Below are 16,259 nucleotides of genomic sequence, written 5' to 3'. Positions count from 1 at the left end.
ATAACAAGGACATTCTGCTGCATAATGATGATGAGCACTTTGGTACTTACTCACATTTAGCTGATGCAGGACTTTTACTTGTAATGGAGTATTATTATATTGCTGTATTCCTACTTCAACAAAAGAACTGGCGTGCTCACCCCAGATGTCTTTAGAGTATGATGTGAGCCGACTCAAAAAACTACCAATAAGTAACACTATTCTACTTCAGTGAATGATCTCAGCAGGTCTGCACCATGGCTATATTTAGACATTTGACGCTTTGTTTGTTCATTGGTTGTTGAAGTACTTCCAGTTCCTACGTTTGCATCGGGCCATGAATGCATCATCTTTGTCAAATTAGCTAAACAAACCTCTTGTTAAGTAAATATAAGAGTTACAGCGGTCGGTCGACTGGGAGAGAGTCTGAGACCAAACTGTTTAGCTATAAATATATTTATATTTAATACATAACAACGCGCTGCGGTCAAACACAGCCCGTGACCTTTAACCTTTGACTATGTTTGTTCTCAGCAGTAATGGACGGAAGACATGACCCACCTTGTATGAGAGCAGACCGTGTGAGTTTAACGAAGCAGCTCAGTTCCGCAGCAGTGACCGTGGAGGCGGAAGGTGAACATGAGCCTTTAACAGGTAACGTGAAGTCGGTGTGTTTTCTCTCTCGTGTTTTCTGTCTCGTGTTTCTCTCAACTGCAGAGAAAGTGTCCGACATGTTGTTAGCTAGCACGGCGCGAGTACACTCTGTGACATTGCACGTGCTTCCCCTTTGCTTCATCAGACCACATTAAACATGTTTGATTAGATAATATTAAACGTTTTAGACACTGTTAGACTATAGTACACGTTTTGGACAGGATTAGACACCATTAAACATGTTAGACAGTGTTAGACAGTGTTAGACAATGTTAGACAATGATCAGTCTCAGGGTTATGAAACGGTGTCCGATTGCTAATGTGTAGTTAAAGATAAGAACAAATCGTGTTTATTGTGTTGTTGTCTATCCTCCTGTCCTGCACTGACAGTATTAGACCATAATAACATGTTAGATTAGACCATGTTAAACATTTTAGACAGTATTGGACAATAATAGACAATATTAAACATGTTAGATCATATTAAACATGTTAGACCATGTTAAACATGTTAAATCTCAGGGTTATGAAACGGTGTCTGATTGCTAATGTGTAGTTAAAGATAAGAACAAATCGTGTTTATTGTGTTGCTGTTTTTCCTCCTGGCCTGCACTGCTCTGAACACCAGCTGTACAGAAGTTGTCCTGTAGGGTGCATTTTATTAGCATGCTGGTCTGTGCAGAGAAACTGCCCCTCTCTGTCCTGTTTTGTCGTATTTCATGGACGTATTGTAATGTAATCGATATGTATTCTCACATGTCGCCTCTGCTCTCCTCTCTGTGGATGTCTGGTGTGTGTTTCTGATAACTCAGAAAGCTGTCACAGGTCTGTCAGGTCCATCAGTCTTTCCCCTTAAATGTTGTTGTGAGTCTGTGAATGAACCATTATTTTGATTGTTTTTTTTTTTTTTGTTTTGTTTTAAAACTTATTGAGGATTTAACAATAAAAAAGAAACGTCGTTGAATAATGTAACAACAACAGTATGGTGACAAAAATCATCTCTGGGCATTGTCAGGTGACTTGTTTGATTCACCACAGGGCTGAAATTATTTGTTGATAAACAGAGTAACAGAAAAGTAATTGTCAACAAGTTTGATAATTGATCAATTCATTTTTCTTTGTAAAGTAAATTTGTCCAGAATTTACTTGTTCCAGCTTGTTGTTGGGTTTTGTACTGGTACACGAACAAAACAAGCAATTTTCAGATGTCTACTTTTGTTTTGTATTTTTCACTATATTATGAGATTGTTTAGAACAAACAAATAATCAATTAAGTAAGAAAATAGTTGGTGGATTAATAAATAACTAAAATAGTCATTAGTTGAGGTCCTATTCAAGCCATTTATTGTGTAAGGGGCTTGTGTTGATACACTAATACATACATATACATGCCCTGTATTCGGCTCTGGGATCAGACGGTCCAAATTCTGAATGAATAAATTAATATTTGGGAGAAACCAGCAGGTTCCTACATCCGCTCAAAGAGCGTTACTAAGGCTGAATGTTCTTGGTTGCAGGTGTGATGGCGGTAGGAGGACTGATGACTGCAGATACGTGGCTTTAGGGGGGCAGCACTGCCCTAGCCGGCACCATGCAGCAGAAAGGTGCCATCCAGATTATCGAATGGGAAGACCTGGACAAGAGGAAGTTCTACTCCCTGGGTGTGTTTATGACCTTGACCACCAGGGCCACCGTCTACCCAGCCAGCCTCATCCGCACTCGGCTCCAGGTGCAGAAGGGGAAGGCCCTCTACTCTGGAACCTTTGATGCTTTCTGCAAGATCCTGAGGTTAGAGGGTGTGCAAGGCTTGTACCGTGGTTTTATGGTCAGTACGTTCACCCTGGTGTCAGGACAGGCTTATATCACCACCTATGAACTGGTGCGCAAGTATGTGTCCCAGTACTCGCCCAGTAACACGGTGAAGTCAGTGGTGGCAGGAGGGGCAGCGTCCCTGGTGGCCCAGACCATCACTGTGCCCATAGACGTGGTGTCTCAGCAACTGATGATGCAAGGACAGGGGGAACACCTGACTCGCTTCAAGCCCAAACCCAAAATGATGCTCGCAGCAAGCAAACGCAGACTGACTTTCGGGCAAACCCGTGACATTACGGTGCAGATATTTGCAGCCGATGGCTTCAGAGGATTTTACAGGGGCTACGTGGCATCGCTACTCACGTACATCCCAAACAGTGCACTCTGGTGGCCTTTTTATCATTTTTATGCAGGTAAGTTAAAACCCTGTTAGCTCTGGTTTATAGTAGCTGGTACATGCATGTGAGACTGACTGAAATTTTGTTCAGCACTTTAATCGGCAGTGCTCTTAAGTGAAATATATTGGCCTTACGCTGTTTTTTATATCCTTTGCGTTCACAGAGCAACTGTCCTTGATGGCGCCAAGCGGGTGCCCCCATCTGATTCTGCAGGCTTTGGCAGGACCAATGGCAGCAGCAACCGCCTCCACCATCACCAACCCCATGGATGTTGTTCGAGCAAGAGTACAGGTAAACGCTGAAAGCCACCTTTGTGCACCACATACATTTTATTATATTCACAGTTAAGGCACTGAGAATATTTGAGAATGTGAGCCAGTGGTTCAACGTGTACTTACCAGGAACATTTTATTCTTTGGAGGATGGACTTTGACTTTTTGGTACATTTAAAAACTGTCAAATGTTTGACTTGCTCACATAAATGTTTGATACAAAGAGAACGAATGAACCAACACAAAGTTTGTTTTAATCTAGGGTGAGCAGTCATATGTTACGAGCCCACAATCAGCTGGTGTAGAGAACATCAGTATATTAGTCCATAAATCTGCACAACCATTAAATAAATGGTTTGTTTTTATTCTGGTCTACTAAAAACTCAAAGTGCTTTACAACACTTGTCTCGTTCACCCATTCAAATACTGACGGCAAAGGCTGCCTTACAAGGTACCAACTGCTCATCAGGACCCATCTAAAGCTACGATTTGGGTAATGGAAATCGAACTAGCGACCCTCTGAGTACTAGCTGACCCGCTCTACCGCCTGAGCCACAGCCACCCTCACCTCTTACTGGAATTTCAGTACCCTGCTTCCAGTTTTCCACAGAATCGGGCCCTCGGTGCAGTGATCAGTTGACACTAAATACAGCTGGAAGAAGTTCCCTTTCTCTCTAGTTTCTAACGTTGCACAATTCTTTCTCAACGTGCTTTTAAGTTGCAGTGCAACAGCAAGCTGTGTGTGTGTGTTTGTGTGTGTGTGTGAGACACGTGATGTTTTTGTAGATTCTACTGGTGTTATTGGTTTTACTTTCTTGACACATCACTTCATTTCATTTAGTGCTCATACATTTGGAACAAAAATAGCAGAACTTTGCTTAAATTGGATCCTGCCTCTGAACTCAGGAGACAAACTTTTTAAACACCTACTACACCTTTTTAAAATGTAAAGTTAATTCTTGACCTTGGAAACAGCACTTGACAATACAGTCTTACTATAAGGTCCATTTAGTAGCTGTTCTGGAGCTTTTGATCATCACATGATCTATCTTTTTTAACCAAGGTCAACAGTGAACTTACAATAACAAGACGATTTAACAGTCTCCTGTCTGTCAAAGGTGGAGGGACGATCGTCTGTTATCGAGACGTTCAAGCAGCTGCTGGCAGAAGAGGGCGTCTGGGGGATGACCAAGGGGCTGTCGGCTCGCATCATTTCCTCCATGCCTACGTCGGTGCTCATTGTAGTGGGATATGAGACTCTGAAGAGACTGAGCCTGCGAGCTGATTTGATCGAGACCAGACACTGGTGAGAGGCCAGAGGAAACCAGGACAGCCTTGTGCCAGGCTTCACCTCAACACAGATCTGTGTCCAGTCTCTGGGGTAACCGCTCAGCTGTGTAGCTGCTACCACAGGCCTTTTAGATCAGTGCTGTTTCAATGTAGGTATGATGCAGCGGCAGTGTTTGTCTTTAGATACATTTGGGAGTTGCTGGTGTTATCACCTTGCTTTCTTTCTGTGCAGACCCATTTCTACTGGCCTCTTTTTCTTTCTGCTAAACTGTTACTGTGAAATATGAAGCTATAAGTGCCAAAACCAAATTGAAAAATCTTCAGATACAGAAAAGTCTCCCCTTAAAAGGATTGTAGATAACTCAAGACCCTTGGACCCCTGTACCAGTGTATTTTTTTATACCTGGACGTGTAGTTGTTCAGTTTTGGGTTTTTTTACCGTGTCATACTTTAACTGTACAGATGCAAACGTGTGAACACTTTTGCTGGGTTCAGTTTTTTTTAAAACAGCTACTCTGCAGTAAATCACATTATGTATTTTAAAGAGAATTTGTGACAAGGCCATTGTAAGGGGTTTTCAGTGTGCCAAACCGAATGCCTTGTTTGTCCTATTGAGCACGTCAAGAGCAGAAAAGCTTGTTATCTGTGTGCATTCCAGTGAAAAGAAAATCTTGTGCAGAGGTGTGAAACACCTGCTAAGAATCTCACCTTCAGTCTATGCCCTAAATGAGTACAAGATGTTAATAATAGTGTAAAGGTAAAAGAATATCCCACTACAATAGCAATGTTGTTAAATTGTACAGAAGAAATCAGTTCAGTGTGATAATTAAGACTTCCAAAAGTATATTTATAACGTGTTTGATGTTCTGTTTACTTACAGGACAACAAATATTCAGTTCATCTCAAGAGGTCTCTGTGAAACCTGGCCCACGTTAGTGTAGTTCGACCTTAAAGGCTTTCTGTACTGTATTTAGCTGTGTCCCATGATTTATTTTGTGAAGTCACTGTGGCAGGTATAACGATGAATTCTATGTATAGATAAGTTGAGCGGGCCAATCAGGCAGGTGTTTTTGCTTCTTTCCGTTCCTGTCTGCGTAAATGGACTGTACACAACAACGTGGAGCTCGACAGAAACAATGAGAAAAGATGAGATGTAGCCGAGGAGGTGTGAACTTCAATGTTACAAGCATTAGAGCTCATTTATGTTCCTCATGGGCCACTACTACTGTTGTGTTCTGTATATCGTTTATAATGTTAGGGATGACCAGGGATTAAATCTGCCATCATTTGGTTACAGGGCAGAAACTTAAACCACTGGGCTATTCTGCTAACATACATCAACACCAGCAGACACAATTAAACTTCAGAGTTGCCTTCAGGTTTCACCTAATGAGTGTGAGGTACATCAACGGGACTAATGTAATGTTGGGCATGAAATGCAGTTGGAAAAGATGCAGCCATGTTTGGAAATGAGTATTACTGCCACGAAGCACATCTCAGTGATGTTTCTTTTTATTCTGTACAACTCAATAGAACTTCCTCCAATTTCTGAACTGAATGTGATTTAATTTCCGAAAAGCCAATTTAATGGACCTTTTTTATGGAGGAAGTGCTACACCTGTATTTACCAACTACCTGCTCTGTGTGTGTAATATCAAAGAATTGTTAATGGTACAGTTTGATGTTTTAAACATGCAAAACGTGTGGATCTTTGATGAAACGTAATAAAGACTTCTGAATCACTGCAGCAGTCAGTAGTTTTATCAAATGTTCATTATAAAGATATCTTTCTAAAAAGCTCTACAGCAACATCAGTGTGAGGCTGCAGTGCTCCTGCTTGACCACTGGAGGGAGCACGATCATATTTCATCTCCTGACCTGCTGCTGGAACCTCCCTGGCTGGATGGTTTTCTGTCATGCCTACAAACACTACATACATGGCATTAGGGTTAAAACGTAACTGTTGCAATTATTGATTTCTAAAACACCCAGATTATTCTAGATAGACCAAATCAGATCACAGACATGAAAAAGATAAATAACTGCTTGTCAGGGGCTCAGCCCATAAACTCAACAAATACAGCAGAAACAAATGTACAAAAGAAACTATTTTATTTGACCATAGTGGGCCAGTGCAAAAAAAAAAAAGTTTTACATTTACATCTTGTCTCCTCCCTCCCAATTTCACCAACTTCAATAATCTGAGTTAACAGCTCTGCAGGTCCCCTCCTCATGTAGCCTGTACTGGACGACGTCCATCACATGGGGCAGTCGTAGATGTGGATGGCGCGGTCGTCTCCAGCCGAGATGATCTTTGAGCCGGTGCTGTTGTACTTTACACTCCACACCTGAAGACAACAGGGACAGGAAGGATGTGAATGAGACTTGAGTTACATATAAAAAAAATTACACCGACAAGTACAATCACTTACACAGGCAGGAGTCATCTCACATCTGAACACTTTCTTTTTTAATCAAGAACTGCTACAGAATTAACGGTTGAATCAACAACATAATGTCCCAGATAGTAAGAACAATAATGGCGGGACGTTGAAATGTATAAGAAATTGTCTTTGCTTGGAAAAAAAAACTAACCCTTTTAAAAGAGACATTTTTTGAATTATGTTTTTATACACTCACAGAATTACAGTTTGTTCTGTTATAGCTGCATTAACAATCAAATACAATTTGCTTTTAATTTGATCAAAAACCAAGCAGCACAGACACCTATGACCTAAGCAGACATAGAAAAATGCTCTAAATAAAAGAACAAAGAAAAGCTGAATCCTTCCTTGGCTTCACGCTGTCCCTGTAGAGTTTGTGGTTTTGCGGTTATTTCACGATGACACAAACGAAACAATATGGCAGAGTCTGCAGCCTCTGATCTCCTCTCTGAGGAGCTGTGCTATTTCAATTTTCTGGAGAAGAGATCAACTTCCCCACAGGCGTCTGCAACCGGGGATCTAATGACAGCTGGGATTATTGGTTTTGCCTGAGCTGAAGCATCAGATGAGGGTCATGTGAGATGCCACTATGTGACATTGGCCATATTGATTTACCATCAACACATCAGCACCTACAGCAGATGGATTTTCTCACTTTTCATTTGATTATAACACACTCAGTCAAGAGATGCGGCGTTATCTTTGTCACCTGGTCTTGGTGGTCGAAGAAAGTGTTGATACACGCTCTGGAGCTGGCGTCCCAAACCTTTACGCTCTTGTCAGACGAGCTGAGAGCGGCAGAGGAGAGAGAACATTTGACATGTTTTACAGCTCATCTTAGAATCAAACTTTGTGCTGTCTGGACAGAAAACTATTCAGCCTGAAGGTGTTTTAAAGCTGAGGTGTTGCATTTTACCTCGAGACAAAGTGCGTGTTATCTGGGGAGAAGGCCACGTTGAGAACCCAGGATCCATGTCCACTCAGCGTGCCAGCCAGGTTGGCATGTTGCCTGTAAGACAAACTTTATTAGAGCAAACCAATGCTCCTTTCTTTTCCCCTTCTGTAGTTTATATCTGTGCTTGTGAATTGAAAATATATTTCTAAATGGTGCTATTGACATGAAATTTTCAACAGATGTCTGTAACAACCCATGCAATCCACACATGCAAATAAACGAAACAGTAGATGTCCATAAATTAAGTTATGTGTAATAATGTGAAATGACACAGGGAAAAAGTATTGGAACACATGACGAAAGGGAGATGCAAAAAGGCATGGAAAGCCAAGACACCAGCTGAAATCTATCAGTAATTAGAAAGCAATCCTGCCACTTGTCAGTGCAAATTAATATCAGCTGCTTCAGTCCCAACTGATGGCCTATAAAAAGGTGTCTCATCATCACCAAGGTGTCACACAAGAAACATCTCATGATGGGTAAAGCCAAAGAGCTCTCTCAAGACCTTCGCAACCTTATTGTTGCAAAACATACTGATGGCATTAGTTACAGAAGGATTTCTAAACTTTTGAATGTTCCAGTGAGCACTGTTGGGACCATAATCCGGAAGCGGAAAGAACATCATTTCACAATGAACCGGCCACGACTAGGTGCTCTTCGCAAGATTTCTGACAGAGGAGTGAAAAGAATGATCAGAAGAGTTGTCCAAGAGCCAAGGACCACTTGTGGAGAGCTTCAGAAAGACCTGGAATTAGCAGGTACAACTGTTTCAAAGAAAACAATCAGTAATGCACTCAACCGCCATGGTCTGTATGCACGCTCACCGCCCAAGACTCCATTGCTGAAGAAAAAGCATGTTGAAGCGCGTTTAAAGTTTGTTGCACAACATTTAGACAAGCCTGTGAAATACTGGGAGATTATGGTCTGGTCAGATAAGACCAAAATTCAACTCTTTGGATGCCATAATACACAGCATGTTTGGAGGTCAAATGGCACTGCACATCACCCCAAAAACACCATACCAACAGGGAAGTTTGCAGGTGGGAACATCATGGTGTGGAGCTGTTTTTCAGCATACGGCACTGAAATATATTTACTATATATGCTGAGCATCTGCGGCACAAAAATTTTGTTTTGTTTAGTTTTTTTTGTATCAAAAGAGCCAAAACTGACTGGCAGGAGTATCCACCAATAGCTGCCAGCTGAACTCACACGTCATAGATTTTGATGTAGCCGTCGTCGGAGGCTGTGACCAGGAGCTGGGAGTCGGGGGAGAAAGTGAGGGATCTGATGGGCATAGCGTGACCTGAGGAGAGAGGAAACAGTCACTCAGTAAGCTTCCTCATGGACCTCACTGCTCTCTGCCTCTGAGAAAGTATGGTGGTCATTTTTAACTATTTTCTGACTAATAAACAAAATGCTTACTCCATAAAAAAATTATATAATTTACAGGATAATTGGAAATGAAAACAAATACTAGTTGCGGCACCAGTTCCTAACATTTGAACCCACCTTCCAGTGTGTGGAGCAGTTTTCCAGTGGCGATGTCAAAGATGTTAATGATTCCATCGATGGCTCCACTGGCCAAATACTTTCCATCAGGGCTCTAAGGGGGCAAAAATAAAAGGTTATGCATTATAAAGGTAATGCCCAAAGACATGACACTGGATGAATGTTCTAAAAAGCCTTTAAAAACAACCTTTGGGGCCCGGAGAGAAAGGGTTAAGAGTTAGAACAAAAAACACAAATCAAGAGGAGTTATTGTAAAACCATGAGGGTGAGGTCTCAGCCACCGACCAGGAGGACAATTTATGGTTTCTTACGTAAGCTATACTCAGGATGAATTTTCCTCTGGTGTCCAGAGAATATTCCTTCTTGCCGCTTTCCACACCAAAGATGTTGACCTTGCCAAGATGGCTTCCTGTGGCGATGTACTTGGAGTCTGGTGAGAAGGCAACTGACCATGCGTCAACTAGACAGGAAAGCAAAGGGACAGAGGGATGGGTTGAATATATCAAACTGATTCCTCTAACAGTGCCATCTACAGCAAACACAACATAATTAATGCCACCGTAGATTCAATTTATTTCAAATCTTTCTCGGCTGAATCCAAATATACAGTATATCCAAAGAGGGGAAAAAAGGTCTTTAATCCACTGACCGAGACCAACCACTGAGTGAAATGAAGTGTCACTAATTGAAGGTGACATGGCATTTAGATGAAGTACAGCTCGGTTCAAGATACACAACAACAACACAGACATTTCAGGGTATGGGGTTCCTGAAAGGTGAGAGTGAAAAAAATAAAAGGAGCTTGTTGCGCTACAAAGCAGAACAGACAAGCTGTCAACCCTGCAGGTTCGTTTTAATACTGAACTGGGAGCCAATTTCCTTTATGGTGACCTTATTCCACGGTAATAAGTGCTAGACAGTAAAAAAGCAGTGAAGAAACACTCACAACACAGCGGTAACAAGGTCAAACCAACTATCTTTTTATCAGAAGTTTAGGAGCCAACTTCTTCGACACGAGTCTGCTTACAGGCATCAGGGATTCTCTACAAAGGGAATTGTCTATGCCTGCAAAAAAATGGCTACTGGAAAGTCTCATAAATAATCAATAATATCTGTTAACAACATCTAAAACTGTACAACAGGGCTACAAGAATGGATTGTTTTCTAAATCAGTTATTCTGACAATAATTTTATCGTCAATTAATCAACAACATTCCAGAAAATGTCAGGAAATAATGAAAACTGACACAATTTCCCAGGGATCAAAGTGCTGTTGTCAAATAATTTGTTTGGTCTGACCGACAGTCCAAAACCTAAAGATATTCCGTTTACTATCACATTAGACAAACAGTAAAATCTCACAAATGAGTCTAAAACCGTCAAATGTTTAACAATTAATCAATAATCAAAGAAGTTTCCGATGATAACTCGACCAACTAATCGAGTTTTATCATAAATAAAAATAAAACAAATAAAAAAACATAAGTGGGAATGTTAAAGTCAGTCATTAGTTTAATTAATCAATCATTAATTTGATAAAGTTAACAGATGTAATTTAAAGGTGAGAAGTAATACAAATGAATCAATAAAAAACGTCAATGATCCTCTGAGGCCCGACCTTACCTGGTCCGGCGTCCATGGACTTGATCTGTTTTCCTGACTCCAGGTCCCAGAGACGGATGTGAGCGTCGAGGGAGCTGGAGGCAGCGATTGCTCCGTTGTGACTGATGTCCACTGACACCACCCCCAGCTGGTGTCCCTCCAGAGTCCACTGCAGCTCCAGCTTCTCATCTGACCTGCAGGAACCAGGAACAGTGCGACACACGGATTATTCCATCACGCCGAGTCAAATTAACTCAGCTTTTAAGCCAACATCCACGAGAAGATCTTAAAAGTTACGGCTCGGAGTAAAACTGAAACTGAAGACTCAATTCCGCGACCACTCCATCTGCTGATAACAATATATCAGTCAATGGATATCGAGTGAGTGATCAAAGGCTCCAAAATGCTACTAAATGGACCTTGCTGTGAAATCGTCTTCTCAACAAGTCTTTTTTTGTTAAAAGTATTTTTATTAGCTTTTTAGGTTATAAAAAATAAAGCAAAAAAAATAAAATAAAGTACAGTTTGATATATTTTAACAAACTCTCCTCCCATTACAGATTTACAATATTACATATTAAAACATAAGTTCAGTGGTAAATATGACAAAGGATTTATAAAAGTATAGAAATGGGGTTAGAAAAGAGAGGGGTACCAATGCCTAAATTAAAGAAATACACTAAAATAAAATCTCTCGTTGCATACATTTATTTTATAGAATTTTTATAAGATCTCTGATCCATAGATAGATAGATAGATAGATAGATTCCTTTATTTGTCCCACAATGGGGAAATTCCAATATTACAGCAGCAAAGTGGATAGAGAAAAAAAAAATACCAGTATAAATTATATTATTATATTATCACAAGAGGTTCTGGATATTTGTATCACCTCAGAAAATAATGTAAATATAGATCACTAAAAATGTGTTTATTTTGGGAAAAGACTGCGATTACTATTAGGATATATACTTGCTGTAAGTTTGGTCAATATTTAGATCAATAATCTATGTACATTCTTAAATTGTTCTACTTAAACAAATTGTGTGTGTCACAAAAGTGTGTTTTCTCAACAAGTCTAATCAAATGTTATGGGAAATAAAACCAACACAAAAATGACATCACTGTGGCAGATTTTAGCCGTTATCTACTTGTGAGGAACTGAAATTAATTGTAAGATTTTACAGATTGCTACAGATGTGCTTGATTTATAGTTAAAGTGTATTTACTGTATGCCCCTTTGCTTTGTTAAAGACTTCCTGGTGTATTTAGGACCTCAATAGAGCCAGACATCTATCTATCCCCTATAGCCATAACAATGCAGGCACCGCTAAAGAGGACACGAAGACAGGAGGGTAGTTAACTGTGCTCCTGTGGTCTCTATCAGTGGTCATAATCAATACCCTCAGTAGCAACACCCTCAGTAGATATAATCAATACCCTCGCTGCCAACGGTCAAACTCAGTTAACAGGATTTCCAGATGTGGAGTGAACACAGACGTGTCACTTTAATTCTTACAAAGAGCCTTTTTTGAAGTGAACCTCAGACTAAAGGCTACATCTCTGAAGTCCCTGAGAATGACTGTGCATATGATCAATGACAGTGTTTTACTTTACTTACTTTATTATTTTTTTTATAGTCTTTAAAAATAGAGATGTCTCGAACCCCTTTTGGTTTAAAATATGAATTTATTATATTTGTCTATTTGTGTACATAATCAATCATACTGATGATTTTTGTTTTATATTAAAAAGATATTTTTAAAGATAATAAATAAATAGGTAAAAAAAACAACTAATGATAATTAGTAAAGAAGAAAAAATAAATACAATATTGGGCAAGAAAACATCAACAAGACAATTGACAAATGTCAATAAAAAAACACACTCACCATTTCCAGACTTTCACCATATCATCTAGAGAGCCAGTGACAATAGTTTCCGTCCCATCCGCCTCACTTTTACCCCACGCTGCTGTCCAGATAGCGTCATCGTGTGCTGAGAGGAAACAAGCACAGGTTAAAACTCTGTGTCAGTATAAATAAGCCAGGCTGATGGCTGATTCTATTTTAAAAGATAAGTCTGGCATTACTCTATATTTTTGTTCTTGACAACACAAAAACCAATAATTTGTCAATATGACTCTGAATAATCTCTGACTTCCCTCCTCTGTCTGTGGTTCTGAGCTCCAGGCCCATTTGTTTCTACTGAACATGTATATCTTTAAAAGAGATCATTGGAATAGCTTAAATAATAATGGAGCTCTATGGCAAAGAGGAATAAGTGAATCAGGAGCTGGCTGTATAGACAATAACTGATGGTAGAAAGTAGTCCTCTATGGGATTTGTAAACAGTAAAACAGTTCAAATATATTATCACTTCCCATATACTTTATCCTTCTTGCAATGATGATCGTAGTGGCAATTATCCTCTATACAGTTCTCTACATTTATTTTATTTTACTTTTACTCTTATCTCTACTTTCTATATTTAGCTAAGAGTTTGTTGTTTATCATATACTGTATTTTTTCATACCTCTTTTATTTTCTATACAAGTGTTTTGTAAGCTGCTGGAAATTCAATTTCTTTGAGGGAGTCAACCCAAAGGGATCAATAAAGTGAAGTCTAAGTCTAATTACTCATCTTAAGTTAAGTGAGAACAACCAACCACAAAAAGACAAGAAAAGAGCTTAGAGCTGATCAGAAAGCTGTGTCATAGTACGACAGGGTACAACATAACACATGTTTTTATCTTTCTTTCTTCAGTTGATGGAAGCTTTAGAAAAAGGTTGGCATAATAATCTGTAGCTTCATCCTACACCTGTTTCAGCCTGCTTGAATCTTTGTTTCTGTCATGATCGTGGTTTTTTTCCGACTGTGGTATTGCCCAAATGATTGCCTTTATTTTTTATATATTGTTTATTGTCTCTGTTGTTGATTGCAGACTAAAATAACTGTCACTTCAAGTCAGTTTCAGTGTGATTTCTAGTGTCATAGTGAGCTCTGTTTACCCATAATGGTACTCACCGTGTTCTTGCTTGAAAAGGATGCTGTACTGAAATCAAAGCACAAACTTACAGTTCATCTTTCACCAACAAAACAAACAAAATGAGGTAAATATTGAGCGTAAATATGAGGCTATTTAAATGTGACGCTTACTTGTGTGCTCATTGTTTTTTCGTTCTGGGAGTCAGAGATCCAGTTCAGATTATTTCAGCCTGAAAAACAACATGAATGTGTGTAAACAGTAAACAGTCTGCTGTCTCTGACTAGTGGGGCTACAAACATCCACACAGCGTGTAAACAAGAGCGTAGACCCACCACAGTCAATGGGAGAACAGACGTATAAACCACAGGCTATGTTCAACATTAACAACGCCATATCTGTGTGGTTGTACAGATGAACAGGCTGCTGCGGTGATCGTAGCAGGTTAGCTGCATCAGGTTGGAAACAAAGTGCAGTTTCCAGATGATCAGGTGATCATCCAGTTTAACGCACTTCCTCTATTGACAGCTTATTAATTCATTATATCATTTAATGTACACCCACGTACCTTTAAATGTCCAAATAAGATGTTTTATTCAATGTCTGACGCTCGGTGTTTTACATGTGAGACGCCATGACAACATTTGTCGTAACTTCCGGTTTCGGTCTTCTTCTTCTTTTGTTACAAAACAGTTGGCGAGACTCACTACCGCCACCAGCGGAACCGTGGAGGAAATGCGTCTCTAAAGCGACTGGGCCGAGCTCCTAGAGGTGAACAAGATACTCTATTTGAAACTGTTTATTTAATTTGTTTAAAGCCTTGGTAACGCATTAATTTAATATACGTATAATTAATTAAAGCTGTTAATAATTATTCTGGTAATATATATAGAATATAATAATAAAATAATAATAATAATAATAATAATAATAATAATAATAATAATAATAATATATAGAATAAGTCAGTTTGATGGGTGTGAGGGAGAATCAAGATGGGCATGGCAACAACACTTGATGAAAGTGAAGAATCCAGTCAACGAGTAAATGTTACAAACATATATTTGTAAATGAAATAGGAAAAATTAAGTTTAATCATTTATTATTAAATAAATTAATACATTTTCAAGGACTACGGTAAGATGGAGAACACGGAACTGTAATTATCCTGTAATATTCCCAATTGTTTGATTAAGTGTTTTAATGATAGCCCAGTAGAAATTCAGTTTAACTAAATTAATATGATCACAAATTTTCTTCACACACTTACAGGTTGTGTGTAAATTTGAGATACACCAATTTAAGTAGTGCATCATTAAAGGTGCCCAGAAAACCAAAACATGATCATTATTTGACTGTTGGTGGGACTTTATGTGCTGCCTGTCTTTACTACAGTAATAATGGCTTCAAGTAAAACCTCTATGGTGCAGAGAGAAAGGCAAAGCTGAGCCTGAAGAGTGAGCAGAATAATATTCTTATATTTTGACAGATGCTGCCGCAGTACTCTGAGCTCTGCAGCCTCAAAAAACAGTCAAGATAAAGTTTCAAGAGAATATTTCCAAGTTGAGGAAAGCAAATACAGGAGAGGGAGAGGGAGAGGAGAGAGAGAGAGAGAGAGAGAGAGAGAGAGAGAGAGAGAGAGAGAGAGAGAGAGAGAGAGAGAGAGAGAGAGAGAGAGAGCCCCAAAATGATAAAATCATAGGATTATATGATCCTAAGTGTAATAACACTTGTAAGCCCAGTCTCTTAATGTAAACTTGTAAATCATTGGTATTTAAGACCATTAAGATCATTATTCTTTCCAATTATGATGCAAATAATTATTTTCAATGTTTAAGATATAATTAATTAACTGTTAAAACTTCACTAAAACACACAACAATGTAGTTATTATTATGTCTAATTCCCAAACCATCAAATAGTGACGCTTTGCATCCCTGTGAATGAGATTCAACACTCAACTATCTTTCCTGGCTCTGACCTGATGTTTCCATTCTTACAAATGCCATCAGGAGTACTAGGAGCAGCAAGAGAATCTGATTTAGTTTTTTCACGTTCTACTGTCAGGATATAGTAAAATCTTCAGCATCCCTTAAGTGCAAAGGAGAAACGGTGGCTTCGAAATGCACCCAAAATGCTTTTTAGAGCCAGTGTATGGTTCGTTGCTTCTGGGCTATAGAAACATGGTGGTTCAACATGGTGGACACTAGGCAACCCACAGCATCTGTAGATAAAAAAGGCTCATTCTAAGATAACGATAATGATTCCTATATTCAGGTGATTATACACTAAAGAAGAACACATCTATGAATATTATTTTCAATTTCTGCCAATAGATCCTCCTAAATGTTTCAC

General features: G+C 39.2%; 2 protein-coding genes across 3 annotated transcripts; one reads left to right on the top strand and one right to left on the bottom strand.

Moving 5' to 3' along the window:
• Window positions 1–313: 313 nt before the first annotated feature.
• slc25a44a (solute carrier family 25 member 44a) lies at window positions 314–6,152 on the top strand. 2 transcript variants are annotated; one of them, XM_051383042.1, is made up of 4 exons: window positions 314–633; window positions 2,151–2,858; window positions 3,007–3,134; window positions 4,217–6,152. In XM_051383042.1, the coding sequence occupies exons 2-4, from the start codon at window positions 2,225–2,227 to the stop codon at window positions 4,301–4,303; spliced, it is 849 nt and encodes a 282-aa protein (XP_051239002.1). In that variant the 5' UTR covers window positions 314–633; window positions 2,151–2,224; the 3' UTR covers window positions 4,304–6,152. The 2 variants fall into 2 exon arrangements, with proteins under 2 accessions (XP_051239002.1, XP_051239001.1); XM_051383041.1 differs by having other exon boundaries at window positions 320–633; window positions 4,234–6,152.
• Window positions 6,153–6,500: 348 nt separating this feature from the next.
• Window positions 6,501–14,588, bottom strand: skic8 (SKI8 subunit of superkiller complex). The gene is made up of 11 exons (XM_051383043.1): window positions 14,473–14,588; window positions 14,078–14,136; window positions 13,946–13,973; window positions 12,811–12,916; window positions 10,940–11,112; window positions 9,628–9,776; window positions 9,317–9,410; window positions 9,017–9,110; window positions 7,766–7,858; window positions 7,559–7,637; window positions 6,501–6,753 (listed from the first exon to the last, which is right to left on the bottom strand). The coding sequence occupies exons 2-11, from the start codon at window positions 14,087–14,089 to the stop codon at window positions 6,664–6,666; spliced, it is 918 nt and encodes a 305-aa protein (XP_051239003.1). The 5' UTR covers window positions 14,090–14,136; window positions 14,473–14,588; the 3' UTR covers window positions 6,501–6,663.
• Between the last annotated feature and the right edge of the window lie 1,671 nt (window positions 14,589–16,259).

The sequence above is a fragment of the Dicentrarchus labrax genome, unplaced genomic scaffold (genome assembly GCF_905237075.1).
Source record: "Dicentrarchus labrax unplaced genomic scaffold, dlabrax2021, whole genome shotgun sequence".
Taxonomy (NCBI): domain Eukaryota; kingdom Metazoa; phylum Chordata; class Actinopteri; family Moronidae; genus Dicentrarchus; species Dicentrarchus labrax.
This window is presented reverse-complemented; position numbering and strand designations above follow the sequence as displayed.

Coding starts and splice junctions, on each gene's coding strand:
- slc25a44a (XM_051383041.1), top strand. CDS start 2,225: ATGCAGCAGAAAGGTGCCATCCAGATTATCGAATGGGAAGACCTGGAC. Junction 2,859..3,006: donor TTTTTATCATTTTTATGCAG/GTAAGTTAAAAC, acceptor TTGCGTTCACAG/AGCAACTGTCCTTGATGGCG. Junction 3,135..4,233: donor TTGTTCGAGCAAGAGTACAG/GTAAACGCTGAA, acceptor TGTCTGTCAAAG/GTGGAGGGACGATCGTCTGT.
- skic8 (XM_051383043.1), bottom strand. Junction 12,917..13,945: donor CCTTTTCAAGCAAGAACACG/GTGAGTACCATT, acceptor GTTTCCTCTCAG/CACACGATGACGCTATCTGG. Junction 7,638..7,765: donor AACACGCACTTTGTCTCGAG/GTAAAATGCAAC, acceptor TGCCGCTCTCAG/CTCGTCTGACAAGAGCGTAA.